Here is a 25320-nt window from a genome sequence, read left to right on the forward strand (position 1 = left end):
GAAGATGATGACTACGTTTATTTTTCAATTTCACTTTGTCTTTTACTTCACGATCCATATTTGAGGGCCCACTAGCATAGATAAATTACGGAAATATGCCTACTAATAGGGTTCAAGAGTTCGAGTGTATTTCGCTCGAGCAGAAGATCTATCAAGTCTGTGTGCTATCTAGCATTTCCCGGGCAAACTATTTGCAGCTTGAGCGAAAAACATTCATTGCAGCACTAGTGCCTAGGCATTCCCAAATGTGTCATCAAAAATATGTAGGAACTATATTAAAATAACGGAAATTATACCTACATTAAAAAAAAGTAAGGAGTTTCATTTCACTTAAGATGTCTTCCTGCCTCTCTTTTCCACCAAAATAATGTGATAATGTTTACTATAATACTCAGTAATCATGTAGTAAAGTTTTTTTTTTAAACTTTATAAATCACACCGAGTACCTCCACAAATCAGCATGCACTTATCCCTCACAGCCTCGATACAACCTTCAACTCACAAGGCTTGTTACATTATCTCTAGCATTGTCTTCAAATTCCTGGAATAACATAACTTTACATTCAGTTCCCAGCCCTCCACATCTTCCAAAGGTATTGACCATCTTCAATGACTTTTTCTTGCTCACCCATTCTGCCCACTACAGTTCTTCATTGTGAAACCACTAACCTGCTTTATTGTTGACTCCCAGAAATAAAAATCCAAATTACAATTTACATCTGTTTTATTTTACTCTATTTATATAAAGAAAACCAGAATCAGGAATGAACAACAGTTATGCTGGCGGATCATCTCCCTTTGTTGTCCGTGTGAAGATCAACTGCGCATGGTGCTTGACAACCTGCTTAATAAGCCCTGTGAATCAGAAACACAAGTTTCAGTACCACCAAACCCATACCACATAATTGTACATTTCAGATGAGTTACAAAGTAGAGAGTAAATTGTGTTTCAAGAAAACCTATTGCAACATAAAACTGTCAATTATTGTGTGAAAGCTTTAGAAGAGAAAACTCATGACAATCTAGTGACAGCTGCTTTATACAGCAAAATCATTGATATTACAAAATAAAGGCATCTTGTAAGGGTTTACACAATTTACCCTCAAGGATGGGTATTTCTCACATAGGCTCTGGAAAAGGTCACTTTTCAATTCAAAAGGTATTTCATGCTGTCATCCTTCCAGTACTACTATCTTGCATGTTCGGTGTTGAAGAAACACTCACCAGTGTATGGTAGCTCCATTTTACTGCAGTTCTTGTGCAAGTTCCACCAAAGAACGCATACTCACATTATTTTTCATGAGTACTTCAAATGCAGGACATGTACAGTGGGATCCATGAGTATTACCTTGCAAATTGTCCATCACCATGTTCGTGCACTTTATTTGACCCAATAACAGCTTCAAGAATTAAAAGAAAACTCAAAACAAGCTGTTGACAACTTCTTCACCAGCATACATAAAAATCCGACGCTTAAAAACACACAGGTTTTAAAAAAAATAATAATGAAAATAGTCATGGACAATTTGCACGGTAATACTCATGGATCCCACTGTACCACATGGTACTTTAGCAGTGTTGCAGAAAAAAACAGGTTGCCATGGGACCTGCAAATTTTCACCTGGTGCCCGAATTTTGAAATCCAGCTTTCTTTTTAAACATATTTGTTTTTAAATAATGAGTACCGTATGTGTTTTGTAACAATTCGTTTCACCTTGATTTTTTATTTCTGCCTTCTTGCTGCATTTCTCTCCTGTGTGTGTCAAATCATAAGCTAATATGCTCAGTCGTAACACTCCCAAAAAGATAACAAAAATGGTAACATGCAAAATATAATAAATTTGACTTCTCCTTCGACATGTTATAGCCTCTGCAATTCTACTGAGTTGAGTAAAGCAGTGACTACACAGTGCGTTTCAAAAGTTGCACAACCCAAACTTTGATGCCTTATGACATTACGAGATATTTACACCAGGTTTTCTGCATTATAAAGCCTCATCCATTGAGATATTTTTCAATGGTTAATCAGAAGATATAAAATGGCAAGTTATTAGTGTGAAGAAAAGTGGCAGATGTAGTAAGAGAAATTGCACAAGCATTAGAATGATAAAAGAAAATACACTGTCTTCTGCTGAGAAGCTTTCAGCAAGATAATGCTCTCTACCACAATTCTAGAACAACTCTGCAAAGCTTCGAGAGAAATGATATTCCTCTTCTCCCTTGGCTGTTCTGCATGTAGAGAATCTGTAGAACACTATTGCAGGAAGACTGGCAAAGTATAAGCCTGCAAATATGAGGGAAGTATGGGAGAGCATCATACGGATTTGATTTGATATAAAAGCTCAGATGAATGCCTTAAGTTGGAAAGGACAATGCCGAAGAGGATCAAATACTGTTTGAAGGCCAGTGGTGGAGCAATTGACTATTAAAAGTGTGGAGTGAATTTCTGAACATTACATTTGTGTCTGAAGTTAAAATTTTCATGTAACATGTCCTTAATTAACATATAATCTTAAAAAGAGTAAGAAAAACAGACAAACTTTTGTTGGTGATTGTATATGTATAAAGCCAACTATAGTGGTTAAAGTTCAAATAATTCATCGTAAAAATAATATGCTCATTAACAAATATTAAAGTCACTACTAACTGATGTAGGCATTAATAAAATTATACATTCAGTTTCAATGGATCCTGTACTGGAGGAATTATAAACAAAGAGAATTAATACTCCTAATAGAAATCACACAGAATATTTAACTTTACCTTTCTGGAGCAGTTCAATGAGAGCTCTCCTGGCCAAGGAGCCTCGAACTTTCAACCTTTCACTAACAACTGAAGGTGTGATGAGTTTATATGAAGGGACTTCCTTCAACAGCTTGTCGTAGGTAGCCTGGTCAAACAGCACTTGGTTGTTCAACTTATCACGGACTTTCCCTTTCGACCACTTCTGCAAAAGACATAAAGAACCTTGTGACCTAAAATGTTAGGAAACATTTGTGAAAAAATTTTCGAACAGATTTATCAGCGTTTCAGAAAAACATACAAGTACCAAACAGAACATGGCTGCATCCTCACCTGTTTCGTAGAATCATCATTCATCCTTGCATGAAGGCCGCATGGTGTGTTTGGTTTGACTTGAGTTTTAAGTCCACTTTACACAGAGAAAGCTAATCGGGACTGGACCTACAGCTTAAACTGGGATCCAAACCACTATGTGCCTCCATCGGGTATCAAACCTGGAACCTCTTACACTACACTATCAGGGAGGCCCATATGCTCTCTCTCTCTCTCTCTCTCTCTCTCTCTCTCTCTCTCTCTCTCTCTCTCTCTCTTTCTGTCTGTGTGTGTGCTACCTCCACATGGTAGTTATTAATGTATCTTTTTTTCAAAATAACACATGATGTTTCAGTTGATTTTTTATACATATGAGGGTATGACATACTGGAATGACAAAATAATATATTTATTGGAAAAATTCTAATAATAGCACGCAAGACATATCAGAAAACAAATCTGTCAAGTTCAACTGATGACTGTGCAACTCTGTTAGCAATAAGTGGCTTTTTGCGACTAATCTCCATTTATGCATCATTAATACTATTTTTAGAAAATGCATATTATTTCACTTATGAATGGTTTTATAATTAAGCCTTGTTTACATATTATAAACACTAAATCTTAAAAAACTGCCTTGGTCAGAAACTTCAGTATCTTTTTGAATGGATATTAATTACTCTTCAATCAGCAATTCTTGCTGATATGTTTTACTTTTACATGTAATGATGAAAACAAAAACAAATGTTCAAAGTGCATGCAAGAAAAGTTCCTAACTGGAGAGGATGACATGCGGGAAAGGCTCTCGTCTGCTAGAGGTTAATCATGGTATGCAACAACCATGCAAACATTAGAATAGGGAAAGTGCACAAGACTAATAGATGAATGTCATGTACAAACTCCCGTACTCTCATCTTCATTTGCAGGCAGATTCTCAAATGAATTGACTGGTATAAAAATATCTGCAATCTTACACACTTTGCCCAACATCATATGTTTTTCACCCTATGAGAAGTGCATGTACTCTGCATGAGATAATACCTTCTTCTTTGCCTTTCCTCCAGAACTTCCTCCTTCCTTCTTCTTTTGAGTTTTCTGGGGCTGTTTGGAGGCCCCTCCTTTTGTATCCTTCTTTGGCGGCTGTTGTGGAAAGAAGACAACAATTAGTCATGCAGGAATGTCAAATAAACAAAATGCACACATAATGCAATCAATCCCACCAGGTTCATTAATAAGATGTCCCCGTTTAGTTTGCTGTAGTTTTTTTTTGACACTTGGTGTAGTACAGGTGTACCCTGGTGTCAGGCTGGTGAAAGGAAATTACCAAGTAGATTAATAGCGGTGTTCAAGTTCAGAAGATTCAACAAATGCCTGTCAGCTGCTTTAAACTTTCATTTCATTAGTTAGCATGCACCACGTGACCAGACACCACACACGTTACACTGCTCCAGAACATAGTACAAACGGCACAGACACCAAATCGACGAACTACATGAGTCAGTGTTACATCATGTAACCAACTACACACTTCAGTGCAAAGAGAGTCAATAAGTGCAGCGAACTAGACGGGGCTAGTCTTTTATCAACACATCCATTTTTTTTCTAGCATGGAATTTGTCATTGTATGGGATAGATAACAAAAATACATGTATTCATTATTTCATACTCCCGTCTGCAAATGGCCTTGTCCATAATTTCAAGATACTTTTGGTCAAATCTTAAAAGTGTCACTATACCAACAAGTTATACATCATTTTGAAGATGAAACCTTGAAGTTTAAGAATCTGTAATCATTTTTCCCTATACCAAATAATTGTCAGGTTGTATGAGTTTTAACAAGACAATGAATGTTGATGTCTATTTACGTGAAATTTAGTATGTATTGGATATTTTTTTTTTAAAGGATATTATAATTTAAATACCATATTATATATTGTTTTCATGGAGTTATATGAGTAAACTATTTATTTTCACTGAAAACTTTTAGTGTTATGAGTATATAATACTAATTTTTATTTAAAGATTATTTTAAAATAAAATGTCACTTCTGGAAAACATTTTACACAACTTATTAACCTGTGGCACGATGAAAACTCTAGACCAAAGCAAGGTTGTTTGTCCCAATGTTATTACACATCTTTTAATTTTTTATTCATCTGCACAGAGATCTGGCAACTATGTAAACATTTTGTCACCTCCGGAAAAGTCCCTTCCGGAAGAATTTAAAATTGATGTACTTTTCTTATTTTAACTAAATACACCAAACCAAAGGTGACCAAATGTAAGCTGTTGTAGGTAGTTTAGTTCCATTAAAGGAAATTTGAGTATGTTATCTGGTTTGGCTGAATTTTCCTTTTTGTCAGTTTATGCAGTTAGCGGATGGTCAAATTTTGTCCCTTCCGGAAAAGTATTAAAAATTATGAAAACAGGTATTTACACTTAAATAATAAATAATTATTATTATATACACGTAATATAAGTGCATACCAATTCATATCTTAAATTGTAATTATAAAAAAGAAATAATATTGTGGTTTTAAAAATTAACAAAAGTGAAGAATTGTCCCCTCCGGAATATATAGACAGTCCCAAATGGTACAAGTTCTGCAAAGATCAGCTCACCACACCAATGGACGCTGCTCTCAATCTTGTGTTCTTGAGCACAAGAAACTTGTGGATAATTAAATTAAATAAAGAACATCAAGCTGACATTTATATGCAAATTGTTTAGAGAAAATTTTATTGATTTAAAATTGTTTATTACTAATAAATAAACATTAAGTTATACATATTAAAATTGTTCAGTACTCTTACGGGATGACTGTGTACGTCAGCACGATGAACCCCCGGTCATCAATGTAGGTTTTCATAACCGGGTTATGCTACTTATTCGTAGCTCTCTTATTTAATCATGACGAGTGTTCATCAGTCTCATACACAGGGCTAAATCAAAGGAGAAAAGCTGTTACATTTCCCCAAGGAGACTCAAAACGTGCACACGTCCCATAGCTGGAGCCCAAAGCATGACCGACCTCACAGCCACACTGCGGGACAAATGATTAAATTATCTAAAATACTATGTTCTGAAAAATTTGACCAACAATTTGATTCTACTCTTGCTGGATGGCGCAATAGTTAATATATCTATGAACAGTTCCGAGGGTTGCGCATTGCAATACTATACTGATACTTGATAGCTGTGTAGCTTAGTCAACCTCCGTGGTGGAGTGGTTAGCACATCGCGCTACGACGGCAGGGGTCCAGGCTTCGAATCCCAGCCTGGGCATGGATGTTTGTGAGTGTTCATTCACCACTTTCATCATATCATCATTCATTCCCATCTTCGCAAATTAGCCAAAAGTGGCACAAGAAGTGAAGTAAAATCAATCGATAATAGAGAAAATTGAGAAAATAAAGAGAAGAAGAGGGATACTACTGCTTACGGGTATTCATTTATTACAAAAAAAAAAAAAAAAAAAAAAAAAAAGTAGGCTGGCTGATCCAGGTTCGAATCTTGGGGTGGGTGATCTAAGGTTGGAATTTTTCCGATCTTGTCCCTGCATAAAGCAGCTCTGGAACTCTTCCAGCATCAAATCAATGGGTCCTGGGGGGTAAAGGCTGCCGGAGTTTGGTTGTGATCACATCACCTCCAAAATCACAGAGATCAAGAATATGTTGGGACCTACCCCCATATCCCCTCAATGTGCCTTCATGGCACGGTGTTATATGCATGGGGAACTTTACCTTTACCTACTATACAACATACGGTAGCTGGGGACAAATTTCTTCTCGTACAATATGACACCAATCCTTTAAGTTATCTTGTAACTCTAAAAATTGCAACTCAAAAGCTTTACATTTATGGCAAAATGTATGTTTGAGATTTTACCACCACGTCTCTTCTAAGCTATGAAATATAATTTTAAAAGTTTTACTGCAAAATTGTGGACCGACAAATTATCTACAATGACTGAGTTTAGTTCCTTATACTCCGAAAATGCAGTTTTGGGGAAAAAGAGAACATGGTGTAGAGCATGCATGCAATAGGAGGAAAATCAGTTTTTCATTCACCATTTTGAAACATATTGTTTAATTTCACTCACATGTATACCATTGCAGTCTGTCAAGTTCTCTTCCTGCATAAACATGTTTTCTTGGTTACTAAATAGATGACTTGTCTTGTGTAAAAACATTTTTATATTAATAAAAATATAAAAAATATATAAAAATTTAAATTACGACCAGTATCATCCATCGAAAAATGTGACGTTGCAGTGGTCTTACTGGTCATAAGTAATTTAGATTTTTATATATTTTTTTATATTTTTATTAATATAAAAATATTTTAACATTTGCTAAAAGTGAGTAATTCGCACAATGGAAAATTTGAATGACTTGTCTTGCTTTGCCTATCCACCCTACTTTATGTTTCAATAATTTTGTTGTAAATTTACAGTGCAAGTCATGTCACAATGCTCCTGAAAGTTTTATGCACAAGCTCCAAATTGTAGTTTCTAAGAAGGTTTGAAAATGTCAAAAATGGTCAAAATATGAAAGTATACATATGCATTGTATTTACTTGAGTACCCCACACCTCTTATTTTTAAGAAAAGAAAAGAGTGAGTGCTAGACTTCTTGGGTATAGAGCTCCTAACTACAAATAACATTTATCCTACATGGACAAGCAACCCATTACGTTCAATCAAAGCACTGAACTGGAGGGAGAGGTCACTGTCTCAGTGCAAGGCATTGTGAAGAAAACATAACATTTGCATACTAAATTTTGAGAAATGAAATTAATCATTTTGAAAGTGTTTGGTTTAATTACACCAGTTAACTTTATGGTACTTTCATGAATTTCAACAAAATGTACTCAATTCTCCTTTCTAATGTTCTTCTATACATAGAAAAATGTGTTGTAAAAGTTGATCGTCACAGGTTAAACAATGTGGCTTGCCCACATATGGAAGTGAATGATATCTACCGGAAAGTGCTACCACATTTCAAAATTATAAGCTTTGTTCGTTCAAATGTTTTATCTAAATATTTCAGACCCTTTTCATTTTTCATTTCTTGGATATATGTGCATATTATTTCTGTTAAAAGTGTATTTCTAGCATGATTTGAGAAAAATATATCCTGGAAAAATCCACTGTGACTTGTACCACATTAATGATTTTGAGTATTATAAGCTTGGCTAAGCCTTTATTTTACGAGTTTTCTCAAACTGTTGACAATTCTAGAACCTCACAATTATTTAAAGCAATAATTTACAACATTTTCTGAAAAAAAAAAAAAAAACCCAACAAAAACCACACATTTTGAGTGGGTATTTTCAAGGTGGAGTTTTCTGACACAAGGTTTGGAATTTTCCAATTTAAAAAAAATACTGAAATGTAATGCCTCTGTTAAGACAAGAGTTTAATAAAAAAATAATATGGATTTTGTGAGTTTTAGTGAATGATAAAATATATTCGAGACACTCATGCAATAATTGGTTATTACTTTTTATTAATGATAGTAATTTTTGTATTATAATTAATAAATAACTGCACATATATAATCAGGAAAGGAAGCAGTGATTCAATAATAAAAGGTTTTCTTGAACTTTAGTGATAAAAAAAAGTGTGGACCTACGAGCTGCCACCTGGTATGTAAGTTTCTTGTATGGCATGGGCAAACTAAACATGTAATCCTGATGAGCACATCTGACCACGAAATGGACTTAAAACAAGCTTTTACATGTTTGTGTCTCAATATAAATGTGTCATAAAATATGAAACAAATGTTAATATCAAAATATTATATGTTTCGGTACAATTAAAAATCTTTACTGTCCACAACACATATGCAGAAGCATATGTATTACGTGAATTTGTGTATATATCCTGTTTAACGGAGCTTTCAGATGGAAGCAACACGTTGCTCTTGGAAAACAACCCTTAGAAATAAAAGCAACCTTTCAAACCGAAGCAACATAAGCTGCAAGTGTCGCTTGTCACTTGGCCTGTACCTTTTTTTCAGGGAATTTTCAGACCGAAGGCACAAGTGACATGTGTCACTTGGAAGCAGACCCTTAGTAATCCATTCAACCTTTTGAACTGAAGCACAACAACAAGCTAAACATGTCACTTGCATGTTGCTCGGACTATACTGTTTTCTCAATGGTGTGTATCGTGCCACTTTGGTCTGTTATTCTTGCATGCACGGTGAATGTTTTGCTTTATACTGAGGAGACTGTGTCGCTTGTCACCTGTAACTTCATCTGAAAGCTCCTTCATTGGCACGCATCATGTAGCCTCGGTCTTGTTTGTGCATGCGTGGTGGATGTTTGCTTAGACTTGGGTCTGCTTCCAAGTGACACATGTCACTTGTTGCTTCAATCTGAAACTTACATGTGACACACTCCACTGTCATGTGTTGTTTTGTTCTGAATGTTCTCTATACTTAGCAAGATTGTTACATACTTCATCAGATATTAAGATCTAATTTGGCCTGTAAATCACAAGAGAACAAACTATAAGTACTGTTGATGGAAAAAGGCTGGCTTTTTGATAGAAGGTTCCTTTTATAATCATGAATGACCCCCCGGAGTGTGTGTGTAACACCCCATACTGCACACATGCCCACGGCACAACGTTGCAGTTGCGGTAAACTCAGAATCGTACTTGACTACAACGTACCAGGTTCGACGTTGTGACGATGAACATTATTCAGTTTTATCCATGAAGTTAGCTCTTATCTAGCTGGAGATATGATGATCTTATACACTCAGGGTTCGGGTGTATATATATAATGAAAGTTAGCATCGACTTAACAAGTTTATTACACTGGAGTGAAATTAGATATCCGCACCAAAAATAAAGTCACAATATCTCTTAATACGATTTCACTGCACTCAGTCGTTCCTGAAGTTTCAGGTTCAAATCTCCTCTGCAGACATCTTTGAGAGGGAGGACCGAGACCATTCAATTTTTCCTCTTTAGAGAAACCAGAGGGGAGTTAAGGGACCTTATTTTTCTTTTAGGGCATTAATTTAACGACTCAAGGTACAATTACATCTGCCTTCCTATTAAAGACTAATATTATCAAGTAACTGATATTTATTATAAGCTTATAATGGATAAAGCTTAGTTAAACGTTATTTACTTTAATTACTTACTTTAATAAAGCTAAGCTAAAGACAGTAATTAAACACCGCTTATTTTTCCCTTAATGAAAAATTAACTATCGATGAACATCACCCTTCATATAATCTACCCGGTAGGCAAAGAAATATTGCTATCGATCATATAATCTACCAGAGTAGGCCAAAAGATGAAGTCATTTCTGAATAGACTGTTGTGAAATGTATAATCTACTAGTAGGCCAAAGAATACGGATACCCTTCGTATAATCTACTAAGCCACGCACCAGGTCAAGTTTGCACCAGAATTTATGTATTAATCTGTGCCGAGTACGGCACTCAGAATCATCCATGCCAGTCTTACCTTAACCCCGAGCTCTTTGTATCGCAGACAATGAGAGAATCGGCAGTATTGCCAACCCAGCAACACATCAAAACCCGTACATGCATGTCAAGCGGAATGTATTTCTACTTCCTTAGTCTCCTAAACCACAAAATTTTTAATTTTTAAATCACTTTCTGTGCATAAACTGTGTAATAAATGTGTTATTGTTTAATCGCGAAATATCTTCGAAACATGAGGGTGTGTGTGTGGGGGAGAATTAGGTTGTATCAAGCGATAAAAAAGAAAGTAAAAGTAAACGATAGGCGTCCCTTGAATTTATGGTGATATTACTTTTGGTTTACAAAGATTGAATTTATTAAAAAGTTTGTTACACTATTTGCAAGCATCAGTTCCTTATAAGACATATAAACTTGAAGTTTATATACCACAAAAAACGTGATTTGTTATTGATGGTGTTATACAATGTACCAGTTAACGACAAGTGTGTTACGTAAAATAACTTTTTGAAAATCGGGAATGTGCAGTCCAATTTTGTATTCAAAATGAATCCTTGCTAAGCAAGGATAATGATATTTCATACTTCAAGCACGGGTGTTCTTTGAGTGTGTTCCTTCATCAATTTTTCATATCATCACTCATCCTCATCTTCGCGATTAGCCAAAAGTATCAAAAAAGCTAAGCACACACACATTTCTTTTGTTAAAAATATTATTAATCAATTTTATTCTCAATTTTAAAACGTGCTATGACACCAGAGGTCCTGAATTCGAATCTCGGCCTGGGCATGAATATGTGTGCGTGTTCATTCATTAATTTCATCATATCATTACTCATCCCCATCTTCGTGGCATAAAAGCAAAGTAAAATAAAGCACATGTAAATTTTAAAAAGGAGCCTCATTGAAGCAAAATATTATCTATGTTTCAAAGTTGGTTCATTCATTCACGGAACAGTAAACAAGCATCCTTGACAAAGCCTTCATTGCTGCCAATGTGTGTAACAACAAGCCTCCCCCCGCCTCCTCTCCAGTGCTCAGCCCTTCAACGAAAGCCTGGCGGTGGTTTCGCACAGTGGTATCCTCCCACACTTTATTCAAAGTGTGTCCTGCATTGACCCATGTCTCTTCACGGCGGTACCTTTTTATAGCATGGAGATACTTGTGTCGCCAAACAACAATATCTTCCCTCTCCAGCAACACAGACAACCGTTTCCTCCTACTAAACTCAAAACCCAAATCATTCAACACCCGACACACAGTTCAAGCGCTCATCAGCTGTAAATCACTCTCACTTCTTATTGCCAGCGCCAGCTATTTTGAGGATGGAAGTTCAGTTATTTGGAAAAATCATCCAACACTACCATTCTTGAACGATTTTCTTTAGCAAGGGCCTCTTCTTGAATGGTGTTTCCATATTACCACTTTTAAATGGAACGTTCACTGACACCTGTCAACACCGACGTGATGCACATCACCTGACGTCCTGTCTTATCAGGATATTGTTGCCTTAAGGATGAATATACATTTAAAACAACTTGTTTGGCTTGACTTTGGAGAGCTTTTGCTTTTGAATGATGCCTAAAATAACATTCTGGCGACACTGCACACTCAACAGGAGACCTTGATTCAGCCATTCTCGTTGATGTGCAGCTCGATTAGCAATGAATCACGATAAATGTAGGGTTAAAATAGTATGGTCTGCAACACTGGTGTCATACGGATTGATGATTCCACACGTACTGCAACTGTCTTCAAGTCCACCTCGACTTGTTCTTGAGCTTCATTCACCACTACCGACAGCCTAGTTGGCGATTTGCGGTTCGAAGTCCATCTGCTCAGTGATTGCAACCGATCAGGTACATATCTGCTAATGTATATATTATTTTGTCTACATATTACAAATTTTTAACTGTTTCCTCGCAAGTATGCAGTTATGTCGGAATAGAACCCGTCTCAACGGAACTACATTCTGTGCACACGTTTGGAAAAATGCTGCAAAGTTGACCTGACACTCGGCTTAGTAGGCCATCTCCCAACAGTAATTATATCCACGAGCTAAACCATAGCTTAGAACAATGAGTATGTTCTACCTGGTAGGCCGCTCGTATAATCTACCAGAGGAGGCCACACTGTAAAAAGCCCTCTTGTAATCTAAAGCACCCACGTGCTACCAATGCTGGACTATTTGCGGAAGCAGAGCTCGACCAAGAGCCTTCGAAGAGTCAACACAGAACTCACTGTCAGGGGCCGCGTCGCTGCTTATATACAATTTTGAGTGCAGCGCCAGTGCCTCGAGTGGATACTAGTGAACTACAAGAGAGCTGCTTAACATTGCGTGCCATCTATACAGGTTAACAAAGAACTATTAGAACAAAAATGCTCCCTAGTGGGATATGGTAGAACTAAGTTCTCTACCAAGCATACCAGTGAAATCCTATGCAGAAGCAATAACAAAATAGATAAGATTACACAATGCTATTCAACAATAAAAAGAACAAATGTGTAACTTTGTAACGATCTAGCCAAGTCTATACATAATTGAACTATGATTATGCCATACTTGATATATTATTATTATTTAAGGTTGCATATTAATTTCCAAATGAACTTTAACCTTTTGCCGCCCAAGCGTCTTGAACAAGATACCCAAATGTAACCCTCGCTGTCTCAAGCATCTCCTCAAGGTCGTAGTTTTTACGTTATAACTTTTCTATTTTTGGCTAGAATTTAGATTTTATTTTTTTATATTATTCCTAACACATGTATTTAACATAAATGGTTTTTTGCATTTTTTTTGTCTTCATGAAAATGGAGGGGAAAAGGCGGGAAAAGGTACTTCTCTTTTACGGCTCTTTTCAACGTCAAATTTTTGCCGACAAAGGAAGACCGGCTTTGTTGTTCTAAAGCAATGCTTTTCACTGCCTCCTGCTAAGTGCATTCAAAGGAAGCTTGTTTATCAGTATCTGATGTCAAAATGAAAGTTTTCCGTCAGGGCGCAAGCAGGGGGAGGGGAGGGGGAAGACTGGTTGTTGAATCTGCGTTGTCAGAATGGAATTTCGAAGCGCGCTGAAGGAAACCTTTGTTTATTTTAGCACAACTGTCCACAAGTGGCAACAGGGGTTACCCAGCATTGTCTAAAAATAAAATTTCAAGCAGCTGCAAGAATTGGCGCTCATTTTTCACTATGTTCTAGCTTTTCGTCCGTGAATGTTGTGCGTAGGTGTAGTTTTGTGCCCAAGTGCAAGGACATTTTTTGGGTGGTGACAATTTTTTACAATAATTTTTGGGGGTTTTCTCCTTTCCCCTCCATATATACGCGAAATTTGCATAAATTTTGAATTTTGACATTTTTTTTCGGGGGGCAGGGGGAAACACCATTTTTTTAAAGAAAAGTATTTTTGAGGGGATTTCCCCCTTTCCCCCTCCATATGTACGCCGAATGTGCATAAATTATATATCGTCTGAATTTGTGATTCATTCTGCGTACAACGGTATATCTTTCATATCTCTAGGGCATTTAGTTTCTGAGCTATAGTCATTTCAATGTAACTCTGCATTTTGAAGCTTGAATCAGTGGTGTGGCGACCATTCCTTTTGGGGGTACAACTCAAGTTACATTGGTCATATGATGATAATGCAAATATTTTTGTGTTCCTTACATGTCAGCGATAATTTCTATGTGCATTTTGAACTTTTCATATTCTTTCTTTCAGGGGGCGGGGGGGGGGAGAAACCACATTTTTAAAAATAAAATCAGGGGATTTCCCCCCTCCATATGTGTGCCGAATATGCATAAATTATATATCGTCTGAATCTGTGATTCATTCTGCGTACAATGGTATATCTTTCATATCTCCAGGGCAAATAGTCTCTGAGCTAAAGTCATTTCAAGGTACTGCTGCATTTTGAAGCTTGAATCAGTGGCGTGCCGACAATTCCTTTTGGGGGTATAACTCAAGTTACATTGGTCATATGATAATAATGCAAATATTTTTGTGTTCCTTACATGTTAGCGATCATTTCCATGTGCATGTCGACACTGTCATGTACTCTTTGCTTGAGGGGAGGGTACGGGAACAATTTTTTTCCTGAAATGTTGGAATTTTGAGTTAGCCCCCTCCCCCTGCCACATATACGCCGAATTTGCAAAAATTTCATTTAGTCTGAATCTCTGGTTCATTCCGCGTACAACGGTATATCACTCATCTCTCTAGGGGAATTAGCCTCTGATCTACACTCATTTAATTGAAACTCTGCATTTTGCTCAAAATCGGCTTGGGACAGAGAGGCTTACATGTGAAAAAGGCCTTGGGCAGCAAAAGGTTAAAGATGAGAAATGTATTTATGAGTGAAATTGTTGGGATCAGGCCATCGACATGTAAGAAATAAATTTACTGGGCTGTGGTGTCACAAAGGTTGAGAAAAACTGCAACAAGCAACCAAAATATATCACTAGTTACTCCGTGACCAGGTTTAGCAGCCATAACCAAATTATACATGATGTACTGGAAAGCCAGATTACAAATACATATTTTACTCAACACAAAATTTAATGTAAAGATATTTGATACTAGATTTTCAAAAGGTAGAGCAGTATTTTTATTTTTGAATCATGCACATGTTTGTGTAACAAACTTCAAACATTGAAAATCATATCACACTATTAGGTTCTATTAACCTAACAAAACTACTCTAAATTAAGAACCACGAACCTTCCGACCCTCTGTAAACAACAGTCTCACTACGAGTAACATATCACTCCGTGCCAGCTGTTCGTGAATAGTGCGGCCATCATATGCTGCTCGCTCGGAGCCTTTAATTTTACGTAACATGGAAAAACGTATTCTTATTTTAACTGATAATCTACACATTGAAGTATAATAAATTTTCTACAAGTGATTAAATAAGTGTTCTTGTTCAAGAATGAACATATTTTTCTACGACAAAAGTTCGATTTATCTGACACTGGGTTAACAGATCCCCCTTCCCACCTCCTCTCTCAGTATGACAGCACCAAAGTTATACAACAAAGTGAGAGATTCCTTTCAGTAAATTCAAGCCTTTACTGCTCAACATTGTTGACATGTAGAGTATTGTTTTCTCCTTTGTGCAACAAATATACCACCAGTTTTAGCAGAGGCTAAACAAAGATAAGCCGGGGAATAAAAAGAGATTGTTTATCTTTCTCTCGGTTTATCATGCACAAGAAGGCGATAATAAGCACTTTATTTACGCATGTCTCATGCAAGTAATGTATTTTCTTACCTTGATTCAGCAGTTCTTTTTTGAACTTGAGGCATTTTCGGCGCTAGACATCATCCTGTCAGAGTACGGTCTGTCAAATTTGCTTCCCAAAAAGGAACTCAACGTGGCACAAGAGGCGATTTAACGTTGACTGATAAAATTGGGGAGATCGTAATCAATCATCACTATCAACATCTTCCCCACAGTGGACAGGATGGCTCTTTGATTGAAAGAATACGAAAGCACCTCTCAAAATCTGTGTACTTGTTTATACGAGCAACGTGTTTTTTTTCACGGGACTCACAACTTGACCAGTCGTTTTAATTTCTTTCACCACACCGAAAACACAGACGCAAACACACAATTACACTTGGACACCAACTTCACTCCTTGCTCAGAATAGCACCGACACAACGTCACATAAACATTAAGAACAACCTGCTTCTTGCCACTTTTCAAACGGCTGTATTTCCAAAAGACTGCTCTGAAAACACGGGAGACCTTCCTGCATGCATGGAAGTCGCCATGTTCGAAACTGGCGGTATTTTCTTGCTGTTCACGTGATCGATTGTAATTTATACAATAATCACATATTATTATTATAAACAGAAACCTTTTAATGAAAATATATTTTAAAATGTGGTCCAATGTAATTTACAAGTTTCTCTTCCATTAGCGAACTTTCATAGAACGGACTACATGATGCGGAAGAAATCCATTATTAGGCTGTTGCCAACCTCAATACTTCTCACTAAGTACAGAAACGGAAGTGGTATGTCGAATGTCGGCATATGATAGTGTGATTTCACATTGTCAGTGAGAATCCTCCGGGATGGGGGAGGGGGTGGGACGCAGGACGTGTTCACCATCCGGATGGTGACATCGTCACACTCCAGAATACTTTTGCGGGTGAAGGAGGGCAGGCCGTAGGGATCAGGGAGGTTGATTTAAAATGAACACATCTCAACAAGAGAGAAGAAAAATGTGACAATATTTAAAAATTCACCCGCAAATATGCATTTTATATTATATGTAGTGTACAATAAAATGCGACTGCCTCAAAATATTTCTGTATTCTACAGTCTTCTTTCCCCACTTTGATGCTTCTCTAAGTTGCAGTTTTAGTTTCTCTTGGTGTCATTGCATCCAGCATTTTTGAACGGGATGAAAAGGACATAGGAGTGTGTTTTTGGATTAAGTAACTTTAGAGATGTTGAAGTACACTCTGGAGGATACTGGAATGTGTGACATTGAGGTGTAGATCGACCACACTGTGATACGCACATTTGTCATTAGTTACAAGACAACTAGAGATAGGTGATATTTGAATTCCAAGCCGCCCCCATGATTGAGTGGTTAGCACATCAGGCTACGATGCTAGGGGTCCCAGGTTCGAATCGTGGCCTGGGCATAAATGTTTGTGAATGTCCATTCATCGATTTCATCATAATTCATCCCCATCTTCTCAAGTGGAACAAGAGGGGAAGTAAAATAAAGCAAATGAATCAAACCAAATGAATTACTTTCATTATTTTATCGGAGCGATTTTACAATACCGGGAATTTCTCCATTTTGTTTGAAATTCGGCATACTCACTAAATTAGGGCTCCTAATCACGAATCTGAAGTTAAAATTTGGCGCTCACATGTCAAACTTGCAAAATAAGAGGGTCAGTCATCGCAACCGACAATGCACAATTGCTCATTATTTATCGCAAGATTTTCCGTTTCGAATACTTAAGAACAAAATATATATATTCCTGATATTACTACGACCCTAAAATTTAACTAGGTTTCCTAACCTAATCACGTGCCAATGGTTCGTGGAGCTAGCGCCAATGGTCCGTGGGGCTAGCATAATTCAGGAATTTCTATACGTGAGCGCCAAATTTTAAGTGCAGATTCGTGATTAGGAGACCCAAATTAGTAAGTATCCGAAATTTCAAACAAATTGGAGAAATTCCCTGTATTGTTAAATTATACCATAAATCATAACACTTTCAAACATCAAATAAATTTAATGAGGAAACTAACGGTTTCAAAACGTAATTTATCTCAATGTGTCACATTCTTCTAAAAGGTTTTTTTAGTAAAAGATGAGAGAAAATTAATCCTTTGGTACGGAACCGTCTTACTCCTGGGGGATAAGATGTAAATTTTGTATTTGATTCTTTTAATTTAGCATCGCTTTTCTTCCACTTTTGGCTAGTCTCGACGATGAGAATGAGTGATCGTCAGATGAAATTGATGAAGGGACACTCACAAATAACACCCATGACGGGATTCAAGCCAGGGAACTTCGGTGATGAGTCTGAAAGTCGGCCACCAGGCAAGATGTACATTTCTTAAATTTTTTTTATACAGGTCATCAGTGATACACTGCTTAACCTGTTGACAAATGGAATGTTTTTACACCTTGTAGGCAATGTGGATTATTTTTTTTTCATAAGTTTGCAACTCTGTTAGGGTACACGTGCTTTTCTTTACAGAAGGTCTTAAGTTCTATGATTCTCACATTAGTTATGTGAATATGTTTATACTACATAGCAGTAGCGGCTTCTGCCTATTCGCACATGCACACCCAAATAAATCTGCAACGCAAAATATTATTATTATACTTATTCATTGAACTCTTGTCTCCACGCCGCTTCACCAAGAGAGGTGGTTGAGAATCCTGCGATCAGTGACAGAGTAGACCGAGCTGCGCAAGGGCTTGGCTCGAGCGTAATGTTAGTTTTGCTCCCTAAGATGCTGTTGCAGCAGTCACGCAGAGGACGCTGATTGGTCTTTTTTTGGCTTGCGCACCGTGTGATGGGAGGTTGCATCATTTAGGAACGTGGCGAACAAAGCGATCGGTGAGCTAGCAATGTAGTGTTGCAAACCCATTTGATTAGAGATCGTGTGACAAGAGTCGAGGCAACCCATACATCATTGCAAATTGAAGGATTTTTTTAAGAAAAGGGAAATTTTGATGGTATATTGTCCCTCCGATTCTGGCCGAGCATGAAGGGGAAGGAAAGGGTTAAAGGGAGGGAGGCAACTGAAAGCGAGACTGGTGTTTTAAACATGGCTGGTATTGCCTTTGGTTAGTGCATCTTGGCCAAAATAAACGGTCCCTGTGGCAGGGTAGCCGAATTATCAACCCCCGCGGAGAAAGCGTACATCAATCAGTCAGCTGTTTTGCATTGTGTGTTTCTGTTACTGAGTTGCAAAATTGTTTAGCACTGTCAAAAGCTCGGATCTACCTGTTTCAGTGCAAACTTTTTGATTTTGATGAATAGGGAAACTGTACATAGCAAAAGCAGACTGATATTTAACATTGTTGAATTTTTGGAGGGAAGTTAGCGACAAAGCCTGTAGCAACTGTAATATATTGATACGGCAGAAGAGAAGGAAAAATTCTGAAGTACGAAGCAGGGCAGTGTGGACTGAGTGAGTACTGTAATTTTCTTTAACATTTATTATTGTCTTGATTTGATCAGTCTGTCATTAGAAATAAACAATGGATAGATAGATTACAACTGATTTCCTCTATGTGGTAGTTGGATCGGTTTCTTTGGTGTATACCAATGTTATTATTGTCCTTGTTCATTATTATCAGGAGATCGGAGTAGGCAGTATTTTATGAAATATTTTGCAAAACGACAATAATATTGATATTGTAGATCGGTATTTCTGTTTTGAGTGATTTTGTCAGATTATCGAATGTTGAATTACATATTGCACTATAACATCGCTCTTCTCGTGATTGGCTGGATAATATCAGAAATATTTGAAATTTTAAAAAAAATCAGTGTTAAAAACATTTTGAAATATAACTCTGTCGTAGGCGCCTTTTTTTCAGTGAAAGGTGATCCAAACTTTGGTTTCAAATATATTAAGCATCATTATGTACACAAAAACAGGTGTGAATATTTCACAGGGGTGGTATAACACTTCTGGACGAGAGACTAAAGTGCACACCCATAGAGCCAGACCACAAGCTGGCTGCTACATAGATATATTTAATAAGCCAATCGAAATATGAAGATAACACTCGGAAAGAACTGCCCATTTAAAAAAGCCAGCTTTCTTGAAAACACTGTTTATGTCTAGCTACGAATATCATATTGTAAATTGTATTTTATATTTAGAAATGAGTGTGTATTTTACAGTAGAGATGTAATAAACGAACACCATGGAACAGGAAAAATACTGGCAACTCCTGTATTTTCATCGATTTGACACACTTTTGTGAAAAAAGCCGAAAAAAAAAACAACCAAAAAAGTCGCAGAAAACAACTCAGCCCCCCCCCCCCCCCAAAAGCAGTTTTTCCCGACCTCTTCCAACTCTTAGTTAAGATAGATATTATGTACTTTGACAAGTTGTTGCTACCATACAAGTAGAGTGAGTGGTGAAAATGTCTTACTTTAAATCAACAGCAAGTCCGCTTTACAAGCAGCTTTGTCCTCTACAGGTTAAACAACCACAGTGGTCCAATTAGCAGGAAATATGACTACATGGGAGACTGAAGTTTGATTGCCAAGGTGGAAACTTTTCAACAATGTCACTTGATGAAGTTACTCTAGGGTTTTCCCAGACCCAAATCTTTTTCCCAGACCCAAATCAATAGATACCTAAAGCAACCCAGAGGGAAGATTGGGGGGAGGGGGTAAGGAATCATATTACCTGCAGAATACAGAAATCAAGAATGTATATGGCTCTACTTCAACACCCTCTATGACCCATTATGGTACTTTATGATGTCTCAGGAGAACACACGCTCCCTTCATCAGACATTTATTTTTAGTTTGACTAAAGATACAGTTATAATAATGGTTAAAAAAATAGTTATACAATGGATGTTGCCAATGTTACATTGTTGCAAATTAGCAACTTAACTGTGAAAACATGCAGTTTGTTTTATTTTTATTTCAGATGAAAATTTTGATCACATTATTTTTTATTTAAAAATTATGAATCCCAAATATCATCAGGCAATTCAAAATCATCATTGCTTTCACAGTTTATTGAGGTTTTCTGTTACATTAAATTTTAAATATTGTGGCTTACTCCACTTGTGAAAAAGAAAACTCCATAGTGGCACAAACACGATTTGGACATTATAAATCTAAACCCAAGAACAGGTTTGTCAGCTCAAATCATCGAAGAGAGGCATTTCATTAAAAAGAGTGACGGGAAACATAGATTTCAATGTCTCCGAAGCTTCGATCATTGCAGAACACCACAAATAAATTAAATAATGAAAATGGTAACAGACCCACTATGGAGTTTTCTTTTTCACAAGTGGAGTAAGCCACCATCTTTAAAATTTAATGTAACAGAAAACATTAAGGAACTCTGTGGAAGCAATGATGATTTTGAACTGCTAGATGATATTTGGGATTCCAGGGTGGCTACTCTAGGACCATGATAAAATTCAAGTATAATTCCTGGTTTTCAAGGCAAACTTTCAAAAATAGAAGCAGATGTATTCTCTATTTCAACCTTACATATTGCTGCCTCTCAACATCCACACACAAATATCTTAATATAAAGGGTCTATGTGATTCCAAAATCCAAAAATTATAATTAAATTAAACGGTATACATAATTAAAATATTTAATTTTAGGTGCTGAGTTTCTATTTACAATCAGATGCGCAACCACGAAGTTTTGTCTGGGCAGGTAGGGAGAAGTGCCACGATAAACGTACTAATGCTAATAATAGTGTTAACAATCTTTTAATTACAGTTATTATTATTATTGATTTGTTTTATTACCACCTTTTTTTACTATGCTTGCCTAACGTAACCAAACCTAACCTTATCGAAATGGTTCATGGGGCTATCCGTCAGCTACCCGTGCATAATGTACAATTTGTACAAGTAACAAACACGATAGTAGGTATTTTTCGGTGAAGGATGTTTGAAACACTGCATGCCCACTACGGTAGTCAAGATTTGCTTGCTATATTCTGTGTTATGGAAGCGAAAAAAGGAGTCAAAGAAATACCCTTAAGTCAAAAATTGGGTAACATAGTATAGGGGTGACGGATTTCTTCGAATTTACAGGAGAAAGTACTTACGGAAATCGTTTTCAGTAGCGTTGTGGACGTTCGTGAAAGTAGTTTTGATCCATTTTAATGCAAATACATGTTTTCTACAAAAATCCCTGTCAGACACGCTGTTTCTGCTGCCGCCATTTCCTTTCTGCACGAGAGCACAATGTTCCGTGTGTTAGGTGACGTAATCCCGGAGTCAGTATTTCAAACTTGCCGTGTTTTCACTAGAACATGACGTGTCGAGTATTTTTTTTTAACTATGTTTGCCTAACCTAACTTAACCTAACCTTACGAAAAATGGTTTTTGGGGCTAACGCCAATGGTTTGTGGGGCGAACGTCAATGGTTTGCAAGGTATTAGCATAATTTCAAATCCGGGCACGAAAGTAGGCATTTTCCGGTGAACGAGGTTGCAACACTGCATAAATCGACAAAACACTTGCACAACCAGTACGCTATTGCCCGCCATAATGTGTTACAGAATCAAAATAACAAGTAACAGTAAGTACTTGCGAACGAGTTTACAATACCGGACCACTCTCCAATTGCTATGAAATCTCGCCTACTCACTAATTGAGACCACCTAATCACGAATCTGCATGTAATAATGGTACTTGTTTACTATCCTTCGGACACATTTATTTATTTTTACAGAAGAAACTACTTCCGTAATAAGTTCCTGTAGCATTGTCGAACATCGGGAAGGTGTTTTGTGTAAGTGGGAATGTTTCATAGCTGAAATTCATGTTGTTCGTTGAAAATTAATTCTCCGACGGAGAATAGCTAGCCCCACGAACCATTGGCACGTGGATAGGTTAGTTCTGTTAGGTTAGGAAACATAGTTAAAATTTGGTGTCGTGTTAGTATCAGGATCTAGAAATTGGAAATAATTGCGAACCATTGGCGCTAGCCCCACGAACCATTGGCGCGTGGTTAGGTTAGTTCGTCTCAGGCAAGCGAAAAGGCCTATCAGAAAGACTTACTGGTAATGTGAAAAAATGCAATTGATGTCATAAAAACAACGTTGATACACCTTCAGGAATGATCCGCGAAGCAGATACGTAAGTACAAATGTCAAAAATTGACGAAACGAAAAAATTAGGTGTCCGAAGGATAGTAAATTTTTACCGCGAAAATATTAATTTTTCTTTGTATTTATGCTAATGGAACCTAACAGGCCTAACCTAACCTCGTAGGCATTCCTCGTCTGACATCAATATTCAAGGTTGCAAGATTGTTGTGCGTAAAGGAAGAACATTAATGAATTGCGAAGGAAAGATGGTTCCGAATTGCTGTGTATGGACAATCAACGTGGTAAATCGCAAGGTTATTTTACAAATTCTACACGTAAATGTACAATTTTAACAAGTGACCGCCAAATATGAACTACAGATACGTCATCAGGACACAGAAATTAGTAAGTAGGCGAAAGTTTATAGAAATTGGAGAGTGGTCCGGTATTGTAAACTCATGCCAGTATTTGCAAATGTAAGAAATAGACATTATCTTAGTTAGAAATGCATGTTCCGCATTCCAAAATAGTACGTTAGCAATGTAAAAAAATGTGAAATACGATGTATAGGTGTCACCCCCATACTATAATAGTACCAAAAATTGTGTTTTCTTTTCGGTACTACTTTACTATACCTGAGACACCTGGGAATAATTTATTTCGCACTTTTTTACATTGCTAACGTACTATTCTGCATTCCGGAACACTTATTTAGGTGAAATAATTGAATGTTAGGAAAGTAATGTATATTTCTTACATTTACGAGTACTTACTGTTCTTGTTTATTTCCACACACAACATTGCGATAGCTTACCGTTGATCGTTCCTTGAGCCAGAAAAACCATTGACGTTAGCCCAAAAATTCACGATAGCCCCACAAACCATCACGGGGACGAGGTATGCCTACTAGGTTAGGTTAGGCCTGTTAGGTTTGGTTCCATTAGCACTCCTTTCGTTCAATTTAGCATATACGGACAATACGAGAGCGTATTGTGCTCTCATGCAGGAAGCAAATGGCGGCAGCAGCAATAGCGCGTCGGAAATAGATTTTCGTACAAAACCACATGCATTCGCATTAAAATGAATCAAAATTACATTCCCGAACACCAACAACGCTACAGAAAATGATTTGCGTAAGTACTTTCTCCTGTAAATTTGAAGAAATCTGTCTCAGGTATAGTAAACTGTTACCTTTTTTCATGTAAAAAGCATAATGGCACCTTGAACTAGGTTCTGCAATACACAATTCCCCTCCAGTACGAACCATGCGAAACACAAAATATCCGATTTTAATGTGTCTCCGATCTATGAAATCCCTGTAGTGCAATATTTACACAGCATATATTTTAAAATTAACGAGTTTTTAACATCCCTTTCACTCCACGGTTTTCGGAATGTCTTTATTTGTTACGTTCACTAGCTGTAATGTGAATTTCTACTACCAAAACCGATCCCTAGATCTTCGAAACTTAATAAAGTGAACACATATCAAGCTAGTTCAGTATTGTTTCAATGTAATCACATGGACGGTGTATACCTTACAAAAGAAGTCAAAGGAGACACATCCCTTGGCATGTCTCCGAGCGTAAGTTCAACACATGGTTTCTATGCCACGAGGTTCAAGATTTTATTACAGATGAAAGGTTCTCTTATCATTTACAAAAATACGATAAATTTAGTAAACTGCCAGGGCGAATACATTAGATGAGAATGAGAGTAAATTTCGTTTGTGAAGTTTGCTACACTTCAAGGAAATTAAAAATACTTTTTAACAAAACTCACCATTTTTGGACGACTCAACAAGAAGGATCAAGCAGAGCTACTGCCATCTATGAACCACATAAATATGGTGTCAGTCTTACCAGCTACTTACTAGGAGACACAACGTTCGTACAATAAAACACTATATATACCTTCGTACCTTGTCTTCGGGGATTGCATGTTGAAAATATAGGTGTGACTTGGATTCGCGTATGTATGTATAAAAATAGCACAGCATTAGTGTAATATAGTGAAATGTGCTGTTCCTTTTAAAATGATAAATGTAGATGCTAATAGTCAGTGCGTGCTAAAAGGGTTGGGTGGAGGTTATAGCCCTGTTGTCCAAGTATTTTTAAAAAGTAAGGAACATAAAAGGCAATCAAAATTGGCAAAATGACGTCGTATTCCTAAAAAAAAAAAGTAAATGTAAACCGACCAACGTCACTGCTAATATCAATGGCAATGTGAACGGTAAATGTAACAATACTGTAAATGTATACTACGGCATTGTTCTAATAAGGTGTCTGTATTATGTACATCTATATGACTTAAATTGGAAGTATTTTTTGAAGCAATAATAAAAGTTCGCCTTGACATTCGTTGGTGTATTGGATACGAAGAGATGCGGTATTAGCATATCTACTGCCACTGTCAATGTAGGGATGCGTGGATGAAGTGTATGTATATTTCATGAACGAAACACCTTTGATCCGCGCATTTATTTATTTTTTTGCCAC

General features: G+C 36.9%; 1 protein-coding gene across 1 annotated transcript; it reads right to left on the bottom strand.

The window, feature by feature from the left end:
- Positions 1–706: 706 nt before the first annotated feature.
- RpS25 (ribosomal protein S25) lies at positions 707–24688 on the bottom strand. The gene is made up of 4 exons (XM_083119879.1): positions 24605–24688; positions 4096–4194; positions 2764–2947; positions 707–855 (listed from the first exon to the last, which is right to left on the bottom strand). The coding sequence occupies exons 1-4, from the start codon at positions 24605–24607 to the stop codon at positions 776–778; spliced, it is 366 nt and encodes a 121-aa protein (XP_082976005.1). The 5' UTR covers positions 24608–24688; the 3' UTR covers positions 707–775.
- Between the last annotated feature and the right edge of the window lie 632 nt (positions 24689–25320).

The sequence above is a fragment of the Lepisma saccharinum genome, chromosome 3 (assembly GCF_977018435.1).
Source record: "Lepisma saccharinum chromosome 3, izLepSacc3.1, whole genome shotgun sequence".
Lineage (NCBI taxonomy): Eukaryota > Metazoa > Arthropoda > Insecta > Zygentoma > Lepismatidae > Lepisma > Lepisma saccharinum.